This window comes from Bombus pascuorum, chromosome 1, assembly GCF_905332965.1.
Source record: "Bombus pascuorum chromosome 1, iyBomPasc1.1, whole genome shotgun sequence".
NCBI lineage: Eukaryota > Metazoa > Arthropoda > Insecta > Hymenoptera > Apidae > Bombus > Bombus pascuorum.
The window spans coordinates 15,525,433-15,548,705 of record NC_083488.1 but is presented as its reverse complement, the minus strand read 5'-3'; the positions used below and the strand labels follow the sequence as shown (position 1 = coordinate 15,548,705).

Sequence of the window (23,273 nt, the reverse complement as noted above, 5' to 3'; positions counted from 1 at the left end):
TACCATCATATACGTCATTCTATGGATAAAAAATGTTTGAAAGATAAGAAAATATCATTTATTGATAGACATTATTAAATATACAAAACTATTTCTTTCTTGTAACAGTATATACCATACAGATCAAATAACTCACGAATTTCGGAGTCCAGCGACACACGCTTGGAAACACAAATATTTAAATTTATTAAAAAGCAAATGTGCATCAAAATTGAAAAAAGTAAGGAATACAAATTACGCAATGTGATATCATAATTAATAATATAATATTTTTTTAAATATTATTACAATATATAATCACATTCTAAATATATATAATTATAAATTTTATATATAAAAATACACCTGATAATAGAGTAATGGGGGCCAAAAGGAATTTATATTACTAAATTGTGGGTGTTTACGCATTTATAAAAAGTGTAAAAGGTAAAATATACAAACTAAAGTGCACGTTATAATGTTTGATAGGTGAAACGAACCTCTAATTAGATTCTATTTCTTTAATATATTCATAAAGTAAAATATTTGTATTCTTAAAAATTATATAAAATATGAATTTCTTCAACAAACATCTGCAGTCTAGATACTACTACGCATAATTTTCATTCATCATGCGTTTTGAACGAAAGCATTTAGAATTTTTATATTATATTAATTTTCGTGACTGATAGAATATATCGTATAATTTTCCAGAAACACGTATAAGCATCCAGAGTCTAGTAATGATTGGATGAAACGTGTCCACATTAATATTATACAGGTTTTTACTTATATACATACGTTTTTTAATTGATGCATATCGATATGTGTGTATATTAATATGCGTTATCTATTCGTAATGAGGATAAAAATGTAATATTGTTCGAATCCGGACAATCTTATTCGTCCTCATCAAGAACATCGATAGCAGCTGATCCTGTGACGTCAACTAGCTCTTTCGAGGTAAATGTGGCAATGATCTTCTGCGCGCCAGCCTTTTGAGGAATTAATTGGTGTTCCACGTAGACGTCTTCCTCAGGTTCGATGTCTCTGAACGCTAGAGTCTTGTTCCTTGTTAACCCGGGGCCAGAGTAATTGAACGTACACTGCGTTAATACTCTCTTCAGGGGATTCTTGAATCTAAGGCTGATAATCGATGGTTTTCCTACTACAGGTTCGCCGTCGATCTAATATTAATGATAACAAACATTAATTCTAAAATATAATTATTTCGATATTAATTGATTGATGGATTAAAAATTAGAAATGCAAGTTTATGCGATGTGCATTATTAGAAGGCCTTAAATGACTTGAGATATAAAAAGAATGTAACTCTACATATTTACTTGCGTTCATAAATTTATACGTAATTGAGCAATTGAAAAGAATTGAATCTTCAATCTTCAGATATTAAGTTAGATATTTAAATATTAAAACGAACTGGCAATTTTCTAAAACGAATGAAATTTAGTATCAGGAAGGTTATATATATGTATATTATATAGTTCCTGAAACTCATACATACTATCTTATTTTTCCTCACACTTGACATCATGCACAGGAAATTCATAATACTAAGCCAAGATAAATAGAGCTGGCACCACGCTGGGGGTAGCCACCCACATGCTATATTTATTTTATTTTATTTTTTTTATTTACCAATGAGATATAACACTTTACCAAATGTCCTTCAGGACAAATTGTAAAAACCAAAATAAAAAAAAAAAAAGATAAATAGAGACGAAAATAAGCTATGAACAATGCAATTCGGTCTTTGAAATATCGAGAATCGAACTGAGAAACTCTGCGCAGTTATGAACTCAAATCTCAGCCGACCAAACCAGTACGGCTCTATGTATCAGAAGGATGATTGCTGTATTATTTGGAAATTCATTGGCACATTTTTGTTCCCTTATTAGTTGAATATGAAAGTCTTTACTATACTTTCCCTTTTTCTTTCAAATATTCAATTTCAATTGAACGAGAATTTCACATGATTATATCTCGCAAATACAGATCAATCGTTTACTTTACCTTGACCGTGATGCTCGGTTTCAAGACCTGAAAATCATCTTCGTCAGCCCATGTCTGTTTAGTTTCCACGACCGTAGCGATGGAATACAATTTCATATTACAATACTCCACGAGCTTGTCCAAATAATCATCCACTGTAACTCTGAGCCTTAACTGTTCGCCTGAAAATAAATTAGATCTGAGTCATCACGAGAAAAATAGGACGAGGAATACATACGAATATCTTCGAAATCATATACCAACCTGATTTATAAAAAGAAATATTTTACTTTTAAGAACGTTAAAGAATTACTATGTATACGCATAATCCTCATAAACAATGATTGCTTCTTTTTTAATTTGTCATATGTTTGAACTACAGTAATTGAAAAACAAGTAAGCAAATAAATAAATACATAATTCTTAGCGATAGTAAGATTCTCAGCTGAATAAAAATCTAACATTTAATAAGAAATCAAATAAAAGTTTCCAGTTCAATGAAAGACATGAGACAAAAATTAAATAAAGATTCTAACAACTTGATATAAAATAAAATTCAATAAACGACCTAACTGTCTAAAAAGGATCAATAAATTATAAAAATCTAAATAAAGGAATTAATAAACTTACTGGCATGTGGTTGGAGAACGAAGTCACCAGACGCTCTCTTTACCAAATTTGCTTTGATTCCCGTATAGTACACGCTACCAGCAGATAGAACAGCTTGAATAGTACGTATCTGGTTCGATTTATTCTTCATGTTCACTATAACTGCGAATGGTTGTCCGATGTTCACTCGTTCGATATCCACGAGATCGAACTCGACATCTTCCTTCGCAGGTGAGGGCAAAGAGTAGAATCTCTTCGCCATTTCTGTATTGCGTACGGCTCTGTACAGAGTCAGTCGCTCAACTTCCGTTCCTGAATGTAAATAAATTACCAGAGTTGAAATAATCAATTCGTAACTTCTCATGTAAATTCGCAAAGGTGCAGTTTTGCAGGATTTGTATGATTTTTTTTTAAATATGGATGTTCTAGAGAATCCTTAAAAAGTACAGATAAACAGAGTTTAAGAGAATTAAGTAACAGTCTTTATCGTGGTATTTTTTAATAACGTGATATGAAAAGTGAAAAATTTATTTCAAAACTGTTTGAAAGATATTGGTGGAATTAGAGTGAGTTAGTCAATCTTGAGGTTCAAAGTTCTATTGCATCTAAAGTTCAACAAATTCCACCATAAGAGTTAAAGGAATTCATTGAATCTAAATGTTTAAATGGATATAACAGCTTGAAAGATTGATGACAGCCACAGGGGTTTAGATCAGGTCCATTTAAAAATATACGTCTATTCCTATTACTCATACTCATTGACTCCTATCACACTATGTATGTCCGCTCCATATTGTCTCTTTCTACTTTCAGCTCGGTGTATCATCTTTTTCTAATTGTAAGAAAAAGAATTGATAAAGGAATTGTATTGTAGAAGATGCAGATATAAACAGGGAAAGTTTAAAACAAGTGTAACGTTAAAAGCTTTTTAAACATGTACTGTAATATGTGAAATATTCAAATATCGATGAATATCGTTCAGTAGATTCTTATTTACCTTCTTTCGCCTTGTAAATAGATGTTATCTCCTCTCTGTCCCTGTCGCCATTGGGATCGAAAATCCAAGGTGCTTTCGTCAAGATCATCCGGCCAATGCTATTAAAAATAGAAATAGTGATTTAAATATTTTTCAGATAGAGGAGGGACATATAAGACATGCTTTTCTATACAAATTGATACATAACAAGTACATTAAGTTTCTTACGTGTTCCATGTCTCCAAGGCCATCGATAACTTATGATAATTAGGCTATTTTTATTATAATTAATTCTAATAAAACTTTCATTTTCTATTTACGATGTATTTTTTACTATAATGTTTTTTTAATACATTGTAATTTTTGTCTATCACGAAATGTGTTAGAGAATGCACTATTAAGAAACGTGGAATATATGAATATCTTTCATGTTCCTCAAAGTTACTTAATTAAAAAATACGGTAATAATCCGATCGATAAATTTGTTTTTCAAATGATGTTATCATTAACATCGTTTAACATTCCATTTTCCAAAACGCCACGGGACTTAAAGTCATGTCACCATCAGTCTATATGCTTAGAAAATGGTTTTATAATACCCATTGTTATTATATTATTTTATTTTGTAATTTCACTTTATTGCCGTGTTATCAACTGATTTATTTAATAGCAGTTATTAATTCGTAAAATTCTTCTTCTAGAATAGAAAAATCGTGAAAAAGATCTATCTATAGGGGATTTAAAACTAGATTATAAACCAAAGTATTCGAAAAATACAATTATGCAATTCTACGTATCAATTCCTTTCGATTAGCTTTTAACAGCGTGTATAATGTAATCTCTTACATAAACTGATAATATACGGTAATATTCATGCTAAAGACATCAAGGTCAAAATTACCACTGCAATCACGATTTTTAACAAGCTGATGAGTCAAAAAGAAAATTGATGCTAGCAGAGTTGAATGTTTATTTTATAATTAACGATTCTGACGACAAAGACGATGACGCTATCGACTTGCTAATGTTTTCGTCGGTAATCTTCGTGTCTTATGACATCAGAATACATCAAATTTATATATGAAAAAGATTGAGCTTCTATTTAATACGTAAATATGTAAATTTGCATGACTTTCTGCATTTATATATCTAAAAAATATAAAATATAGAATGATAGTATAGGATCGTTAAAAAATCATTCGGAGCAGTAATTCAAAAATAAGAATTGATTTTGTAAAAAGAAAATACAAAATTAGCAGATTTACAATACAATAACGTAAAATATGAGTTTTCATAAAAATGCCCAGTCTACTTATGACCAACAACACAAAAGTAAAAGATATATATACTCACTGATATTTATTACAGTCGATTTTCCTGAATCCCAGCTCGCTCTCAGAATCCTCCATCCACCTCATCAAATCGGCATTCACCGAAGCCAGCATGAATGTCACGTCGTAATTATAACCAACGACTCCTTGTTTGATAGCTTCGACAGAAGCTGGTCCACATTGATATATACCGCCTGAAGGTTCTTGTGGCGTCGCATCGATCGCCTGCCAACCACCATAACCTTTAGGCAAATCTGGTCTAGCCATCCATACGTCGTTCCAAACGTGATAATTCCATATGGAATCTTCGCCTTCGAGATTGTTTGGATCGTAATCAAGTTCCTCATTGTCTTTGGTATAATAACGATCGACGGAAAGCGAGGCATTCGCATCGTGGGCCGATACCAAATTTGAAACCACTCTGGACGGTATACCAAGAGCACGACAGACGGTGGTCACAACACCAGCGAATACCCAACATTGTCCGTATTTGACAGAATCGCCTGTCTCTAAGAATTGTTCGAGAATCGGCACGCTACCTGTCCAGGCGGCTGGAGCTGTACCATCAGCGTAGTCACCATCCCAGCGACCGGTAATCACACCTCTGTCATCGTTGGAATTTACCTGCAAGAAGAGTTGGATTTTGAATAAGCTAGTTATCGATCGATCAATTATTAGGGGATACTATATGAAAACTGTAAAGAAAGAATAAAAATCAATTATTTGATGGTATAATAAAAGGAGAAAGAAGTTCAGGTTAAGGACTTGACGAACAATTAAGTTTCTGGTCTCAAGATATTTTGCTATCAGATACAAAAAATATATACGTATATGTTCGATTAAAGGTAATAAGTAATATTTCGGAAATTCCTGAGATACGATTAATCGTTGCAAAAATTGAGTAAAATAATAAATAACAGAAGACAAGTTCATTACACAAATAAATTGTAATGAAAGATTGAGAAAGAATCAACATTTTTGAAAGAATTGAATTTTGTCGAAGGGAAAGTGTTTATGGTTCTTTATACTCTTTAATTACAAATCTTACAAATGGAAAATCTAATATAACCTGACATTTGATCTAGCTAATGTAACAGGATTTATGTAGAATCGATTTACATTTAGAACTAACTTCGCTCTACACGTGATTGAATAGCAATCGAACTTACGATTCTCGAAATAGCTCTACACATTTGGACTGGATCCCCTCTGGAATTAGCTTTGATGCCGGATCTTTCTAGTAGCAATTCACAAGATTTAAGCACACAAGCATCAAATTGTCCAAACACCCATTCTCTACCACGTGCACTTCCCCATGAGCCAACCCATATTTTTCCCACATCATTTAGCACATACTCGTCCAACAGCTGCTCATCCTCCATGAATACTAAATCCTCTGAAAATAAAACAAGTATATAACATAAGTTTAGAAAATTCAGAGATTCATGGAATTCTCAAAATTCATAAGATAATATTATTTTATATATTCTACATATTTCTATAAAAATTAAATTATATTAATACTCCTAAGGCAAGAATAAGTATAATTGACATAATCAAAGTACAGTTGAAGTATATTATAGCTGTGAATTTAAAAACACATTCATGATCGGTATATTATATAAAAACTGTGACCAAGTTTAGAAATCAGTTCGGTCTATTTTTCTCGAAAATATACCTGTGAAGGAGTAATTGTCAAATCGAGTTTTATAAATTATATGTTAATTTGCGATATTAACATTCTCTAAAATATTAACTCAGAAATACTAATATTACTCGAAAAATGCAGATGGATTCTAGATGTAATGTAAACATTTATGTTAGCTTGTAAATCTTTTTTACGATTTCCTGCTTTTAGCGTAATATAATTACACCATTTTTATGCGAAAAATTTTTATTTTCGGAGATGAAACCTTGATCTTTAAAAGAATTTGGCTTATTACCAATTTTTTAATCCCCTTGTATCTTCAAAATATCTTTATATTCATTTTGCATTTAGAAAGCAATTAAAAGATTAAGAGAAAGTAGAAATTTAATTTAATTCTATATTAAATTTTGAGTAAACTAAATAAGCTAGTAGCACTTCCATACTATTCTAAAAATTTATTAAAATGAAACGTAACAAATGTTATAAAAATATTATAAAAATGTGCCAATACTTTTTGCTCTTTGTACTTGCTATACTTAAATATCAAATACAATATCATACCTTTCATCCACGGATTAAAAAGCAGATAAATGTCCTTGTCGTAATTATAGGTATTTGGTTGTTTTTTACTTCCTACGACGGTGGTCTCCACATTTAATTGCCATGTGCCAACAGGGCTATCAATAGGGCTTCTTACTTCCGCGGTCAAATCAACGCCATTGACACCCACTAAACGAACACCCCATGCCTCCAAATCAGTCAAATAATTGTCTCTATTGGTTATGGTGTTTATTCCTCTAGTTCCTCTAAGAACGTTCGGATTTGGTCCAAAACTAAAGAGCAATCTAACGATATCCGTTTCAGCCACGTATTCTCGATTGAATCTTAAGGCTACATGGAAAGATTGGCCTCTTCTAAGAACAGGAGTCGCTGGTTCAAGATGTACCATTTCGTAGCTGATGGTGTGATGGGCCTTTGCGTTTTCTTTTTCGTAAAGGTACACCATATCGACGACTAATGCCTCTTCCGACGACATTTTGACGACTTTGGTGATTTTTCTTTGGTTACTTCTGACTAAAAGAAATTGATAAAAGAATCTATAAATGCCTATACTGGAAAAAGAGAAAGATGAGATGGTAATATGAATAATAAGTTTATAGAAATTTGTGATTGGAACGAAAGATATGGTATTATATCGAGAGATGAGATACTATTGAATATTATGCGATAGTTACTATAGTTTCATATGGTAATCTAGGAAAATAAAGCAGTGTCATATACATATGTAAATCGTACACGTATTTCAAAGTGCCGCAACTCAAAACCGTCAAAGTGGAACAATAAATTGTGTGCACGTGTATGTTTTGAAATATATAATCTTCTTTATGTAGAAAAACCTTATAAATTGAAATAATCATTTGTAAGTAAGTAGATAATTATTAAGTAAAATATATTTATTAATAATACATATATTTACATAAAATAATACTATAAATATTTACTATACTATAAATAAAATAATAATAATACATTACATAAAATAATGAATTTCTCCCATTACATAAAAGAAGGTCGATAGCTGGTTGATTAGTCAAACTGTACGCGTAATAGCTCAGAAATTTAGTAATAATTTGATAATTCAAGTGATTCATTAAATTTCTGGTATAGTATGAGCTGATAAAAACATAATACTACTGAAGCTACTCATCATTGCGAAAAACCATGTGTGAATACATTACTACGCTCGCTAGAAATAACTATGTTCTCATTCATGCTATGTAGCATATCGTGAATTTATGATACTACTTTCATTCATGTTAATGTTTAAGTTCAAGTGCACGTAAAAGAACAGGAAGCATTCTTCACGATAAATTCTTCGAAACCTTACGCATTCGTAACTGGAATGCGAGAAAACGGGAAAAATCTGACGGCGATAAGCTTTATGCTGAAAAAGAATTGATTTCTTATTTAAAAGAAATCAAGCCGTAAATGTCGAACGATAGCTCCGCAACAATTCTCACCTTGTTTAGAAATTCACATTCGTACGATGCGTTTGCTATTATGAAAATTTCGAAGTTTTTAATCTACATCATTTTGCCTATATTAACTGAAAATTTTAATTTTGGAAGAGTAAAATCTGTTTAGACGTTTATTGTTTCAATTTGATGATGCAACGAATATATAGAATTAAACGTTCGATAAAACGAGAGGCGGTCCAATTTTATCGAAATGCGTAACGATTATGTGTATTTATTTTAGTATTACGATATGCAAAATAAATATGCGGCGTTATCAATATCCAAATATCTATTGGAGATGCATTTTCTTAAATTTTGTCTCTTGAAATTCACAAGACAAGAATTAAATTTTGCATTTCTGTTCCGAATGATACAAATTGCTTCAAATTATGTATGTATTTTCTTCCTTGTTTTAATATGAGTAATTATAGTTTACATTTACACGAAAAATTTAAAATTATTACAGCCCACAATTATTACATCCATATTTTCTAGATACGTGACAATGATCACATATAGTATCTTTCTCTGTGTTTCAACGTTATGACTAATAAAAAAATTGAAATTTTGATATTGTTTTCAAAAACAATTCTGTAAAAAAATGATTATACATATTTACATTGATAAAAGCTTAATAAATTGCCAAACTTTGATCATATTTTTAAATGTCCATCAAATTAAGTCGAACTATTGTAATATTTTATATATTGAATAACTAATTATACTATTGTGTATAGTATAATTAGAATAACTAATATATTACATAACTAATTATATTATTGTAATATTAAATTATAAATATTAACTAAATCAAACGAAACATCCTAAAATTAGAATTATTTCTATAATGAAGTATTCCAGTAATACTGACTAACTAGTATATCAATAAAAATTTAATTTCTTGTGATTTTACACGTAGGCACATGTCGAAACCTAAATTGCAGTTTGCATTTCCGAGAATGAACAGTAAAAGTAGTCACGAGGCTTTGAGCATGGCAAATAAGCCTTGTCCCCAAATACCAGACGCGTTTTCATTTCCAAGACAGCTCGGAATTTACCTTTGATTCATCCAATTGTTGCGTAAATATCCGGTATCGAACCTCAAAACGTGAACTGCCTTATAAAACGGGTGTGTTTCACCCCTGAATGGAATCAGCGACTCTCGAATATGATTCACGCATTTCTTCGATGATATCTCAGATTTCTCATACCAAAGAGAAACAAATGGACATTATATCATTGATATAAAGCTAATCTTTATATGTACGTTCTTGTCCATGGATTTAATACTGATATCATTTCAGGAGCAAATATAATTCGCATAAACATTCTATAAGATTACGGTAATTCCCAGTTTTTTTATAAAACTTTCCGTTTTCTGATAAATATATTTGCTTCGACGTTTGTACAATAAAATTACGTAATAAATTAAGGCCAACATATTTTAACATATTTTAACATATCTTAATAATAAATCTCAAGCTGTTATTATGAAAAGTAAGTAGAAAATTTGATAATTTAGTGAAAAAGTAAAAAAGTGAGTAAAAAATTGTATATAAAAAGTTAACAAATGAAATATTTAACTAAGAATGCAAACAAAATAATTTTCTCGTGAATAATTGTTATAACTGTCAGTTTAATTTTCTTCCGATCTCGTTCTGTCAAATTAAGGTTAGCAAAGATTACAAAAATAAAAAAAAGTTATAAAAATAAATGAGATTAATTTCATAACAGTGCCGTAAAAATAAAAAGATAGGAAAGATGCAGTTTGTTAAACTTACAAATTCGGTCGAAAAATTAAAGACGTTTCTTTGATCCTGGATAGAAGGAACGGATCACCATTAACAACCAACTTACACTCTCTAAGCTGACACTCATGTTCTGTCTTTTTATACGAACAGCTTCCTTCAAGCTAACTGCAGTCCCCACTACGGCACGTATGAGCTGCACGTGTACCAGCTTCCGATTTTTCGGTCACCAGTTTCACAAGATATCATCAAGCGATTCTTTTCATTTTAGTCAACAGGTATGACATTAATTTTGTTAAGTCCCTTTTTCCTGTAGAACAATCATGTATCGCAGATAAACATCTTTATATTTTCTTGATAAAATAAAAGAACAAACACTATATAATATAAATTTCAATAAAAAAGTAACTTATTTTCCAAATGCATCATTCGTCAAATAATGTTATTTAAACTAACATAGAGAAAGTAAATGAAACTAAAATAAAACTTTATACCAATGATGTCTAAACCTCTTTTATGTATAGTGGTATATACAAAATGTAATCCTATGATTATTATCATCTATAAAGAAGAAAATGATTAAACTTTTTTCTATCGCAAAAGGAAATTGTTACTTCATATTAATTTCTGTGTAGATCCTTGTGTTTTCAAAATAGCTGTGAAATTTTTACTTTTTAAAATACTATGGTAGACATTAGTCCACTCCAGATGAGATAAACATCTAACACTCACAGCTTGATTTAATCCAAACATTATTAATAGAGTTTCCAATAACAAACATTGAAAATAAGAAAACGTATGTACTTAATTCTCGTTTTTATGAATGTCAATAGAAAGGAAATATTAAAGGAATATTATCTTATCGTCTTGACATACATCGCTAATTAGCTCATAATGTAAATGTAGAGGGATATTGCGGTTTTCCACACGATTGATATCGTTGCACGTAGATGAAGGGGCTGAAAGGAGGAAGAAAATGCATGTTTCAATTTTCCATAAATTTATTTGCGCTCCGTTTTATCGGACTACACAAATTACGTTGTAAATTATTGGTCTGTCTGTAATTTTCCAATTATACGGTCTTTCATTTGTCTTGTTTTCTTTCGTTCCTAAAATCTTTATTTTTCCTTTTTATATCGTCGCGCGCTAAATATTTTTCACTAGGAACCGGCACGCGTTTTTAAATGCATTCTAAACACATCTATGTCAGGTTTGACAGATTTGCTTTTTTCTTATTTACGCAAAGGATACAATTCGTTAACGAAAGCTATACATTTTCAAAATCTGATTGACAATTGAGCAGAGAAACATTGAGGTTATTTGAATTGTATATTCGATGAATATATTTGTTCTTTAGTTCTTGGAGATCTTGATCAAATGTATATTGATTTGCATATGTAGATTCCACACAGAACAAACATGATAAATCCACTTTTGACATAGTTGGAAAGAAGAAAACAATTAGATCTAAAGATACAAGTATTTTAAAAATAGGTGGCATATCAACATAAGCGTATATTTAGTATAATTTATCACGTTTTTTCTTTAAGATTTTTAGATATTCTTCGGGACAATCATAAAATAGTAAATAGATTAAACATAATTGAGAATAAAATTATTTTATAAGGTAGTGCTGCCCAAGCTTCATTCATATATAAGACTCATTTCCCTCGTTTTTAATTACAATAATTTAAAATTTACAAGAAAGACGCTGGTTTCTTACTGAAAATATGAATAATTACAAATGAACTAGTTAATATCACAAAAATATAGATCATGAAATTTAGAAAATATGTAAGAATAAATGAAAAATAATATAAATTAAAAAACCAGAAAAGCTGTTATATTATTCTAGTTAAATATTATTGGGAAACAAGGTTACTTCCCCTATTGATATTATTGTTGTAAAACATTGTGCCTTTGAATGTAAAGATACAATTACTTACAGGGCGACAAAGTAAGACATCAACATGAATGTAAAATAGTACAGTATTTACAGCGCAAGTTAATAACTTAAATATTATAATAACATCATAATTATGTTAACTACGTTACAAATGCTTAACAACAAGTTTACTAAAAATTGGAAATACACAAAATTTCACCTGAAATTTACAATGAACTATGAGATTAAATAATATCTTGTAATAATTAAATGAATCTTAGAGCTTCTTTAACGTTATAAAAAGAAGAAACAATGATAGTACAAATATTAACTGATAAAGTTCAATAATAATTCTAATTCTTTTAAATAAAAAAATCAAATGAGAGTATTTTGTATTCTCTCAAATAAATAATTATTGTTTTATTTCAAAAATTAAAAACATACATAAATATGAAACAGACAGCCCTGACCTATTATGTTTGAAAGTATTCAATACTGATCAATTCTGTCAATTTGATCAAATTTAATAGCATCAGATTCTGAAAAGTACAGCTAATTCAATTGACGTCGCCACGACAGTTCGCACATATAGAACAAGTACAAATCAAGAGCTGTTATATACGGGTACATATTCTAGGAATAATGAGTCGTACGTTGAGCATTGGTCTAACAGTACATAGGATTAAGGCGAACGATATTCGTACGAGAACGGAAAAAGAGAAACCATTCGTCCCTTTATAGACCTGTTTCCGTTTAAAATTTTACATAACGAGATCCAAAGCTAGATCAAGTGGATAATAATCGCCAACTAGTCATTCTGAAAAATATTTTCTCCGTTCAATCGCTCTGTGAATTATTCGACTACATCATTTTTATTGAATTTACAGTAACAGATAAGTTTTTACAAAACAATTTCTTGTTCTTTATACTAGAAGTACAATAGTTCCGACATTTGGCATAAATTTTATTAAATAGTTTTTCCTCTAAATCTTTTTCGCTTTCAAGTAGCGAGTATCGTCCAATTTTCATTAATTTTTTATATCATATTAACATCGTTCAATTTCAAAACGTTCAATCTATCAGAAAAAGATAAATTAAATTCGATGTAAATCGCCTGACGAACGAATTGCAGCATTTTTTGCTTCATATACACGTATGCTCTTGTGTTTCATTTTCTATTTTAGAATGCAGCCGATATTTCTCCATTACGGCACACGCCAGGCACAAGTATATCTCCTCCCCCTTGAATAAGCAATACTTTAAAAAGGCATATACAATTCGCAACTACAAATTCCAGCGAATTTAATCAACGTAAAGGTAAAGTACACAAAAAGATTCAAACTATAAATTCGTAATTAGAAACTCATAAAAACTAAATTAGAATAAATTAGATAGTCCACTAAATTGCCACCAGATAAATATATCCCCCATATTTTTATATCTTTTCACTTTCTCTTTCTTATAATTTAGAATGTACGTTTCGCGAACGTAATGACAATAAAATGACGAACAATAGCAAAGGTATAATATATGTTCAAGTAATTAAAAATTAACGCAGTTTATCGGTAAATACAATCACAATGATTTGATAGAAACAACGGTTCAATTGAATTTCGCTTTATCGTACGTGCATTTTTTTTAGTTTTTATAAATATCAGGTAAATAACGTAACAGCATTTCTTTTTAAATCCCACGCGATCTCGCGCAATGACGACCGCGTTTACGACATTCTTCTTTTTTGGTCCGATCGTAATAACCAGTCTCTCGTTTACTTTAGTTTTACTTATTTATTTCATTTTTGTTTCGATGGGACGAACACGACGAATCTGCTAAACGCGGTCGTGTTTTAACAAAATTCGATCCTCGATCCTACTATCACAGTCAAATCTCCCGTTTCTCGTATCCCATATTTTAACCGCAATTATAACAACACTTTGTTCGAACGTTTCTTCGCATTATTTTACATACACATAGAAGAACATGTGCAACGATATTGAAATACGTTTATAAGTGAATAGAATATTTCGCGAGCACTTTCGCATACCAAGAATCGTCTCAAAGGAGTGAAGTAAAAAACAAGCAAACAAAAAGATAAGAAAAGACAGAGAAACAAAGGAAACTACCCTTTCGTTATCATTCCGAATAAACGACCGGAAAAAAATTTTTTTTTCGTAGGAACACCAGTGTGCGTGGGAAATGCAATGTCTCGTTTATTTTCCTTTTTTTTTTCATTTTAACTGTTTTTGTCTAAAAGGAGCAGTATTCGATATTCGATGACGAAATAGCGTGTATTCCGGACGATCAGAATACTGCAGCACAAGCTCGTCTGTTAAGAAACTTTTTCGTTCTTGGTATCTTTCCTGTAGCGATACAATATATTATTCTTGCTTTCGGTACGACAGAAATGCATAACCACTTTGTTAATTCTATAATGTAATTCTTTGCCAGTTGCATAGATTAAAAAGGTAGTGCCTCAACTATCCCAGATATACAATATCAACAAGTAATCGCGAAATATGCATTATTCTATGTATGTATATATATACACATATGTATGTATATGTATATGTATATGTATATATATATATGTATATATATATATATATAGCTTCTTTGTAATATTTATATTTATATATATATTCCATTTTTTTGTTCATTATACTCTTGTTGTATGTGGGGCATATATAAATACGTGACTAGTTTTCAAAAACGAAAATCCCTTCGCTCGCGTTGCGCATTCAAATATTTCTTTTTTTCCTCTATTTCATATTCATCAATTCATTTCGCATCATCTTGTCATACATATAATTGTCTAGCACTCACTCGTATATGTATATCGTATATACGACGCTCTTTAAATTTTTTCTTTTTTATATTTACTTCGTTTATTACAGCCTTTAAGCATCTTATTTAAATTCTGCAAGCATGACTGAAAATTAAGAATCGAGTTACGCATGCTCTCCAATCTAAGTGTAGAAGGATCGTTACGATCGTTACGATCCCTGCGTTCGAAAAATTTTCAGTGTATAATTTACTTTCTTTTTGTCTGTTTTGTTCTTTTACTTTAAATAACCTATTATCTTCGAAACCTGTCAAGTAAGTCTAGATAGTCTAACGATAATAATTGCCTATTAAGGACCGTCGAAGCGACACCGTTAATTAATTGATCGAATCGAAATCGTTTTCGTACGCCGATAATAAATCGACGCCGATTACGAAGACAACGACGTATTAATACGAGACGCTTCATACGCTAGCGAGGCGACGGGGACTCATATTATTTGGTTGCATTAAATTATTTAGCTTCGTCGGGGGCTAACTCGGAGCGTCTTCCGGTTCTAACATGCCACCGGATACGCTCGGCTCGGTTTCTCCATTTTGGCTCATCGACACGAACTGCTGCGACAACATCTGTAGACTCTGTCGTACCTAAAATAATGAATATTTATTATAGTTCTATTTTTTCATTAGATAATTACATGAATGGGTACTACAGGGGAATAACAAGATAGGTCAAAGTTACAGGGAAGATAGATACATAGATAAATAGCCTTAGTAAATTTAATTCTAAAGCTAAATATGTGTTCTTTCCTACAATTCAGTTAAAAAACAAATTCCCTTTAAAAATATTTTCGCCCATAATATTAATATTTTATCAAAATAATAGTGAGAATCATTATAAAGTTAATGAAATTTCAAGCTATTTTACATAAAAAGTATATACATGAAATAAAAGTTTCCTGTGTAAACCACTATAAATTCCAGTATTTTAATTATATTCATAAAAATATATCGACAATCTGCTTATGGGATAACCTCATCCATTTTTCTATAGTGAAGTAATCGTACCTTTACTATTTGATCAATGTTTGTATTAAGGTAATGCAAAAGTCGATCCTGAGTGAAACGTTCCGGCGAAACAAACGGATGGTTGAGATACGCCGTATGTAACCTGTCGATGCGAATCATCATCAAAGCCGCCGACATGTATAGAGCTGCTAGAACTATTATCAGTATGGTAATCACTGTGCTAGTTCTCAATCTACCCGTGAACAAGGATAAAACAGTATTGGAATTGTTGGACGTTGCTGGAAGTATCGGCACCGGTGATGGTTCCACCCTAAACAGATACAAAAATTAATTAGCAGGTAATTATTAAAAGACTTATGAGAATAATTAAACAATTTCCGATAGCTACATGATTAATAATTGTTTATAAAATACAATATATTTAACAGGTTTCAGGTAGCAGTTTACTTAAAAAGATTTATGAAATTTAACAATAAAAAATAAAAGATAAACGTAATAAAAATAAAACTGTCATGTTATATTATTAAAATTTGAAACCAGGCTAAAAATGTATATGTAAGTTACAAGTGATTCATACATACAATATATGTGTATTCAGTCAAAAATTAGTATGTAGCTTATACATATAAACGGTGTTTTTTCCTTTCAGACATATAAATAATCCTAAGGATGAGCCGACTAAATATTGTAGTTTATTAATATTATGAATTGATTAATGATTTTTGAAATACTTTGCGTTTGCATTTACGTTTGCAATAAATACCTTATGAATGCTATATACATTTTCAGATTCGTTTCAAACTTTACCAATATAAACATGATCGTGGTATCTTATTACGATGTTAACGCTACTTCAAAACATTTCGTATTAGACACATAATATATTCATAAAAAGTTTCTACAAGGATCCGTATACTTTCATGAGCTATTATATAAACGGCATTCTAACTGACTGTAGACAAGAAGATGACAAGAATATTTCTAGATCATTTATTTACTTTGCAGGTGGTGGCAAACTAGGCCTGACAATTTTCAATGGGACAGCATCGGTGTCGGTGCAGATGGTCGGCGGTCTAGAATTCAGATCTGTCCCGCTTTCAGACATGCTGGAATCATCTTCTTCCGGATTCACCTCGGAATCATCGACAACCAACGCGTTTGGGGTGAGGAGCTTCTGCTCTGTGGTCAACGGTAGAATCGTTGGTGACGGTTGTGGCTCCAGCGCAGCGTCCCAAACCTGTTTCATCAACTTAAAGGTCGAGTCTCTGGATAGAAGAGAACAGAAGACGTGCCTCTCCTCTTCGGTGGCAATTGCCACAGCGTTTGGAATGATTCGTGCTGTCTTCTCTTTACTGATCTTCAACACGGAAACTGTAGGTATCAAAAGCTTCGTTACATAGCCGAACACGTTACTATAGAACGCGAAATAATTTGGTGTAATGTACAGGTGTCCTTGCAGCAAGATGTCGCCTACCAGCGCGCAACTGTAGTAGTTTAATACCCGTTCGTCCGCAGCAACCTGAATCGAATAGTAGATCAAGATTAGGTTTTCTATATATACTCCATCCAACGAGAAGAGTCAGGAAAGGTAAACAAAACGTGATTATGGTGATACTCGAATGTCACTAGTTGGCACCAAATAGCTGCTGTCTCAGCATTTACGTTTTGTTTACTCTCACTGATTCGTCTCGTTGGAGTATAGTTGCTGATAGATGTAGATCGATCGACAGGCGCGGAATTTCGAAATGGATTACCGATCTGGGTCAAGTTTTATATTGAGAGTAAGGCATGAAAATGGTTACGCGCCGTACACTACGTCTCATAACTACAAAACCTTCCAAGAATTTCCAGCTTTTATATCAAATAATATAATAGCATGATTTATATAATAAGTAACGAATATGTTACGTCCGGAATCGTATCGATAAACAATTTATCAAGTTTTCTTAAAAGAAAACCAGAATATGTTGATTGCAAAAGAAACTAAATAAAAATGTGTTTCTCATCGCCAATTATGAGTTTTGACCCAAATAGTTAATCCCAACCTCGCGTATTTTTCTCACGAGATTATTTCATTATGATTTACATAAAATAAATCTATTATTATTCGTTATTAATATGAAGTTTATGAAATGGAAATCATTTTATAATAACAATTCAAAGCATCAAACATAAAAAAACAGATGGGATTTATCGCTATATTTATCATTAGTTTGATAATTAACGCGAAAATTTTTATTTCTTTTATATACTTAAAGAAAAGTAAAGTATAAATTTATTATCGATAAAGCGATAAGATTTTAGTTGCGATCCAGGGAGATTATGCTCGTCGATTTATAGTAAACAAAAAAACCAAAGTAAACAACATCCACGTAAGATCGATAGATATAAAATAATGTCGTAAATTTCATCGTTCAACGATGTTCTAGTTCAAGAAAGTAGCGTCGTGTATGTGAGACATCAATGAGAATGAACGAAACTCTTATGAATTACCTGAGAGAAATGCCTGTGGAATTTCTTCTGTCTCGCGCTGCTGGTAGTCGTTGGCGACGATGTGGACGAAGATCTACTAACCTTCCCTGGAGTCTGCACAACACCACCAGCTGCCATTGATGGTGTACTTCTACTGAGCGGTTTGGAAAGATGACTGAAAAAAAGAGATAGAAATTTGTTAATTACAGAATAAATTAATTAATCTACCAAATCAATGTGGACACAATAAAGTAAATGTTTATAAATAGGAATAAACAGATCGTGATTCTTCTCTGAAAGATATGAATAATCAGTTATGTTTAATCCTAATAAAAACTGAACTTTCTACATCTTCAAATACGGTCAATAAAATATTTAACCAGAAAGATCTTCTAGATAGCGAAAAGTACAGTTTTGATGTAGTGTGATAAACAGATCAGTGATTTATGGACGATATATTTGATTATTAACACGTGCAATGATAAATACACCTAAAATTTGATATCGAAACATTGGAGTAGTAATTTATCTACTTTTTGTGTTTAAATTGGTAACTCATGATTAAATTGAAGATTTTTATGTGCAATTTTATATTTTTGTATATAGTACTAAAGGAATAATATCTAAGTGGGAATTTAGAACTTAAACGTACACTCTACTTCAGCGGTGTTACCTACATAGTGTACTCTACTTTAGATATTTTATATATTTTTTTGTATTGTATGCAGTCTGTGCATTTTTGCAGCTTTAAATATAACGTAAGACCTTAAAAATCTACAATCTGTTTCTATGATCTTTTTGCGTGCAACACAAAGATCGATGATGTAAAAGCATGTGTTTAATTATTGTTAATACATTATATTGATTATTACGCATTTAAGTTCTAAACACTACCGTGGAGCATTACAACTATAATCATAATTTAGCTTTCGAGCAACAATTATCTGTGATTCAGTAATTTTCAATTAAGTTAAGAGTCTTATAATTTAATATCTTTCATTGTTATCAAAAAGTTAAGAGATTTAAGATTTTTCACAGAAGTTTGTAGCTGAACTCCAATGCGTTCTAATCTTTTTCTTTTACAAAGAAATGGGAACTTTCTGGTATTTTTTGTCAATTAGTTTCTTTGTTTTTTAAATAAAAATATATTGCATCGTAGAAAATGTAAATTTTTAAACATCACGTCATTCCATATTGATGCGATATAAAATATTAAAAAACTTATTTACGTGTGTGTATGTATACACACACACACACACACAAAATGCAATATATACCTAAAAATGACTGAATATGAATTCACTGTATGATGTAATTCACAGAGAAAAACTGAAACTACAGAGAATTATAAAAATTAATAAAGAATTTCCAAAGTATAAACTTTTCGTTGTAATAAAATCCTATTCTTTTAATATTTAGAATGTCTCTATTTTGTTCCATGAGTTTCACTTACCGCTTACATTCCCGCCTATAATTCTAGACCACCCTATTACGTATTATATACAACATGTCATAACAACATGCCAAAACTCAAATAGAATTAATGGAAATGAAAACTAAATCACGTTCGAATCCACAAACTGAAACTTCTCATCTCGAGAATTAAAGAAACAAACTTTCTCAATGACGCCGATTCCTATTCAATTCGTCATCCGTAGCGTCACCGTGATCGATCGTTCTTATTTTAAATCATTATAATACTGCAGGTGTTACAACAGATCCACATTTGTACAAACTCGACTAGATAAGTGAAATTCGAATAGAGATTCGTATTGCCTTCCATAAATTACAGGTATTTTGTGTATTTTCGCATATTATGCGCATTTTGTACAATTTTATACACAGCGTCCTCCTAATTGTAGCACAGCCAACAAGGGAGTGACTCATACGTGGAAAAAGAAATTTTAAACACAGACAAACATCTTTTCACACGACGCTTCATTTTTAAGAAGATTAAATTAGTGTAAGTAAACGATTAGCAAGAAATTATTCTACGTGCCAGAATAAGTAAAAAAGCTGAGTTTTCGAGAAAATAAGGTCCGAAACTGTTCTGTAAAGTATTAGCACACTATACATCTATTTGACGAATTTCCGAACTTTTTTACAAAATGAAACGTCACACGAAAACCTTATTAACGTCACCTTATTCTGTATTTTCGACTTATTGTTATTATTATGTAAATTACTCACTCCTGCCCCGTCTGAAATTAGCCAAGTTCCGGTTAACAAATTTCTCAATTCGATTTCCTCGTATACGAGACACCAACCAATTTTGTTGTATTCGCGCTATTACACTAATACCAATACGTTTAACACTGCTTCGTCTAACACTGTTTGTATCTTGCGGAAAAGAGCCGTGTCCGGAGGGAAAAGAATTCCTTTCTTTTGCTCTAAGCATGACAGTGTGGATAAGAATAATCCAGGCTGTGAAAGCCTTAAGACTCCCAAATTTTGTTCTACATTTCTAATCTCTTTTTCCACGTAGATTCGCCCCTTGCCAATTGTACTATGATTTCTGAGACAGCTTGTATCTAAGTTCCCCATAGATGCGTGAACATCCACAACCGATTTGATCATCATATGTGATTATTATATAGTCGCACCTTCTTTTCCGAATCTTCGGGCTCCAAATATCATTGCTCCAGACGTCACATTCGTATATATTAGACTTGGAAATCGATCGAAAAACCATGGTGACAGATCTGACAGATAAACTGTATCTTAGAAAAAGAAAAAACCAAGACTCTGCAAATCTGTTAGCAACCGGAACGATCTTTCTTTTTGAAAGTGTTCCAGTTTATGCGATACACCATACGATTGACAATTCGATGAAACGATCTGTTAGCCACCTTCTACGGAACTGGCATTAATTCGTCAGCGCAACCGCTCCAAGGAATTATTTCGATCGTTAATTGCGTCCCGCTACCAGTTGGCTTAATGTAAATTAAGGTCGAGCGACGATCGAAGACGATCGGGGATGCGATACTGGTAATTGAATTCGCTAGAGAATATTTTATGTCTTTCTAGCCGTTGCTAACCAGCGACGTTCATATCCGGCGATCGGTATTCCGTGTGAATAAGATTCCTTTCTTTATTCCAATACGACAAGGAAAAAGAATATTTTTGATAGAAGAACGTGAAGTAAAAGATCTTTTACAAACAGAGCTTATAACGACTCGAGGAAAGAACCGACGACACTACGACGATTGTGGATTTTTAAAATACCACTGGAACCACACGCAAACATTTTCCAACATTTGATTACACTTCTGTTTCGTCGCTGTTTATTTTATATTTCTCTTCTACTTATTTTTCGTGTCTTGTTCAGTCTTTGTTTGTTTCTTCTTGGTTTCTCCTTGGTTTCTTCTTTGTTCTCGTCATGGTGAACACAGGAAACAGTGTAAGAATTTGACCAACGATCACGGTCGCTGTGTATCGATCGTTTAGCAAACGTGTCGCGTATCGTACGGTATTAGACTTGCGAATGCAGGATATATCGTGGTGTTATCGAGCAGAAGCTTGATATTGATAATACGTGACGAAATATCTCTGGTTTTCTTCTTCGTATATAACTGTAGACTAAGAAAATTTCAGTGAGTTAAAGTTCATTTTTTAATGATAAACCACCGGATGTTTCTGAGGGATACTTCAAAGTAAATACAATTTTTTTATCCTATCAATGACACGAAATGATATATAATAGTGACGATAGGAATAGACAGACGTCTCTTAAAATATTTTTAAAAGTGAAAATAACTCGTTGCTTATTAATAACTTGATGATCATCCGATGATACGTAATACTCCTCGCTGTTCGTCTTCGTTACCAACAAAATATAAGATATAGAATAATGGGATAAACAGATTGAAATTTAGCTAATATGACGGTGAACTTGTAGCTAATAAACGACAAACTACCGATTTTTATGTAAATTCATATTTTTAACATAATTTTTTGAACATATTTTGAACATATATAAACATAATTAAATCTGCTACAGTACTTCAATTTTTATCTTTGAAACACGTTATTGTTTTAACGAATAATTATGTATATTAATAACAATTTCTTCAATTACTTTCTTATAAAAAATACGATTGCATTGGAATTTTATTTTATACACTGCTTTAATATTCTATTTCAAATATTTTGTTACAGGTGTTTTTGTACTTTTTTGTTTTGTTTAAACTTCCCGTCACTATATCAACATTTATATCGAAATGAATATCAAAGCATTGTGTCTTTCATTATATAATTATTCGTACGTATATTGTTCGATAACCATTGTTTAAATTCTTCGTGATTTTATTGTTCTAACATGTATGAGTAGTAAGGTATAAGATATATGATATGAAATAGTAAGATAAATATTGTATAATATTATATATATATATATATATATATATATATATTTGTATGTATATAATATAATATAATAATATATATGTATATGTATATATATATGTATGTAATAATATTGTATATATAATTATTTTTATTTATTCGCCAAGCAATAAGATCTTGTAAGATCTACAAGTACGTAAACAAGTGACGAGACGATAGAATATCATTACTATAATAAACTTCAATGTACAGAGAAACTAAAAACAGAAAAGTAAATGAGTTACGTATGATGCTCTTTCTTTTTTACCTTTTTTGAATATTTTACTTTGACCTTCTTTTATATTGAACGATTTTACACTTAAATGCGCAGAAATGTCATTCATATATTCTTAACAAAGGAATTTGCAAATTTAATATTGTTTGTCTTTTCATTGTATTAA

The 23,273-nt window shown here is 31.2% G+C and overlaps 2 protein-coding genes across 5 annotated transcripts in view; both read right to left on the bottom strand.

Annotated features, from left to right (window-relative positions):
• Positions 1–42: 42 nt before the first annotated feature.
• LOC132906214 (hemocyte protein-glutamine gamma-glutamyltransferase-like) lies at positions 43–10,469 on the bottom strand. Its single transcript, XM_060958197.1, has 8 exons — positions 10,352–10,469; positions 7,118–7,623; positions 6,078–6,304; positions 4,931–5,532; positions 3,599–3,696; positions 2,623–2,913; positions 2,014–2,174; positions 43–1,166 (listed from the first exon to the last, which is right to left on the bottom strand). The coding sequence occupies exons 2-8, from the start codon at positions 7,590–7,592 to the stop codon at positions 879–881; spliced, it is 2,142 nt and encodes a 713-aa protein (XP_060814180.1). The 5' UTR covers positions 7,593–7,623; positions 10,352–10,469; the 3' UTR covers positions 43–878.
• Positions 10,470–14,952: 4,483 nt separating this feature from the next.
• Positions 14,953–23,273, bottom strand: part of LOC132906220 (GRAM domain-containing protein 2B-like) — a 75,997-nt gene continuing 67,676 nt past the window's right edge. For all 4 annotated transcript variants that reach the window (XM_060958208.1, XM_060958228.1, XM_060958218.1 and 1 more), the window contains 4 exons: positions 18,511–18,664; positions 17,016–17,536; positions 16,057–16,327; positions 14,953–15,636 (listed from right to left, as the gene is read on the bottom strand). In XM_060958208.1, the coding sequence (XP_060814191.1) occupies positions 15,523–15,636; positions 16,057–16,327; positions 17,016–17,536; positions 18,511–18,664 (1,060 nt within the window). In that variant the 3' untranslated portion in view covers positions 14,953–15,522. The remainder of the gene's footprint in view (positions 15,637–16,056; positions 16,328–17,015; positions 17,537–18,510; positions 18,665–23,273) is intronic.

What these genes read in the sequence shown, in the direction of transcription:
- LOC132906214 (XM_060958197.1), bottom strand. Translation starts at nt 7,592, where the DNA reads ATGTCGTCGGAAGAGGCATTAGTCGTCGATATGGTGTACCTTTACGAA. An exon ending in ATCGACTGTAATAAATATCA is followed by an intron (nt 3,697 to 4,930) that starts GTGAGTATATAT and finishes TATTTTTAATAG; the next exon opens with CATTGGCCGGATGATCTTGA. An exon ending in AACCGAGCATCACGGTCAAG is followed by an intron (nt 1,167 to 2,013) that starts GTAAAGTAAACG and finishes CATTAATATTAG; the next exon opens with ATCGACGGCGAACCTGTAGT.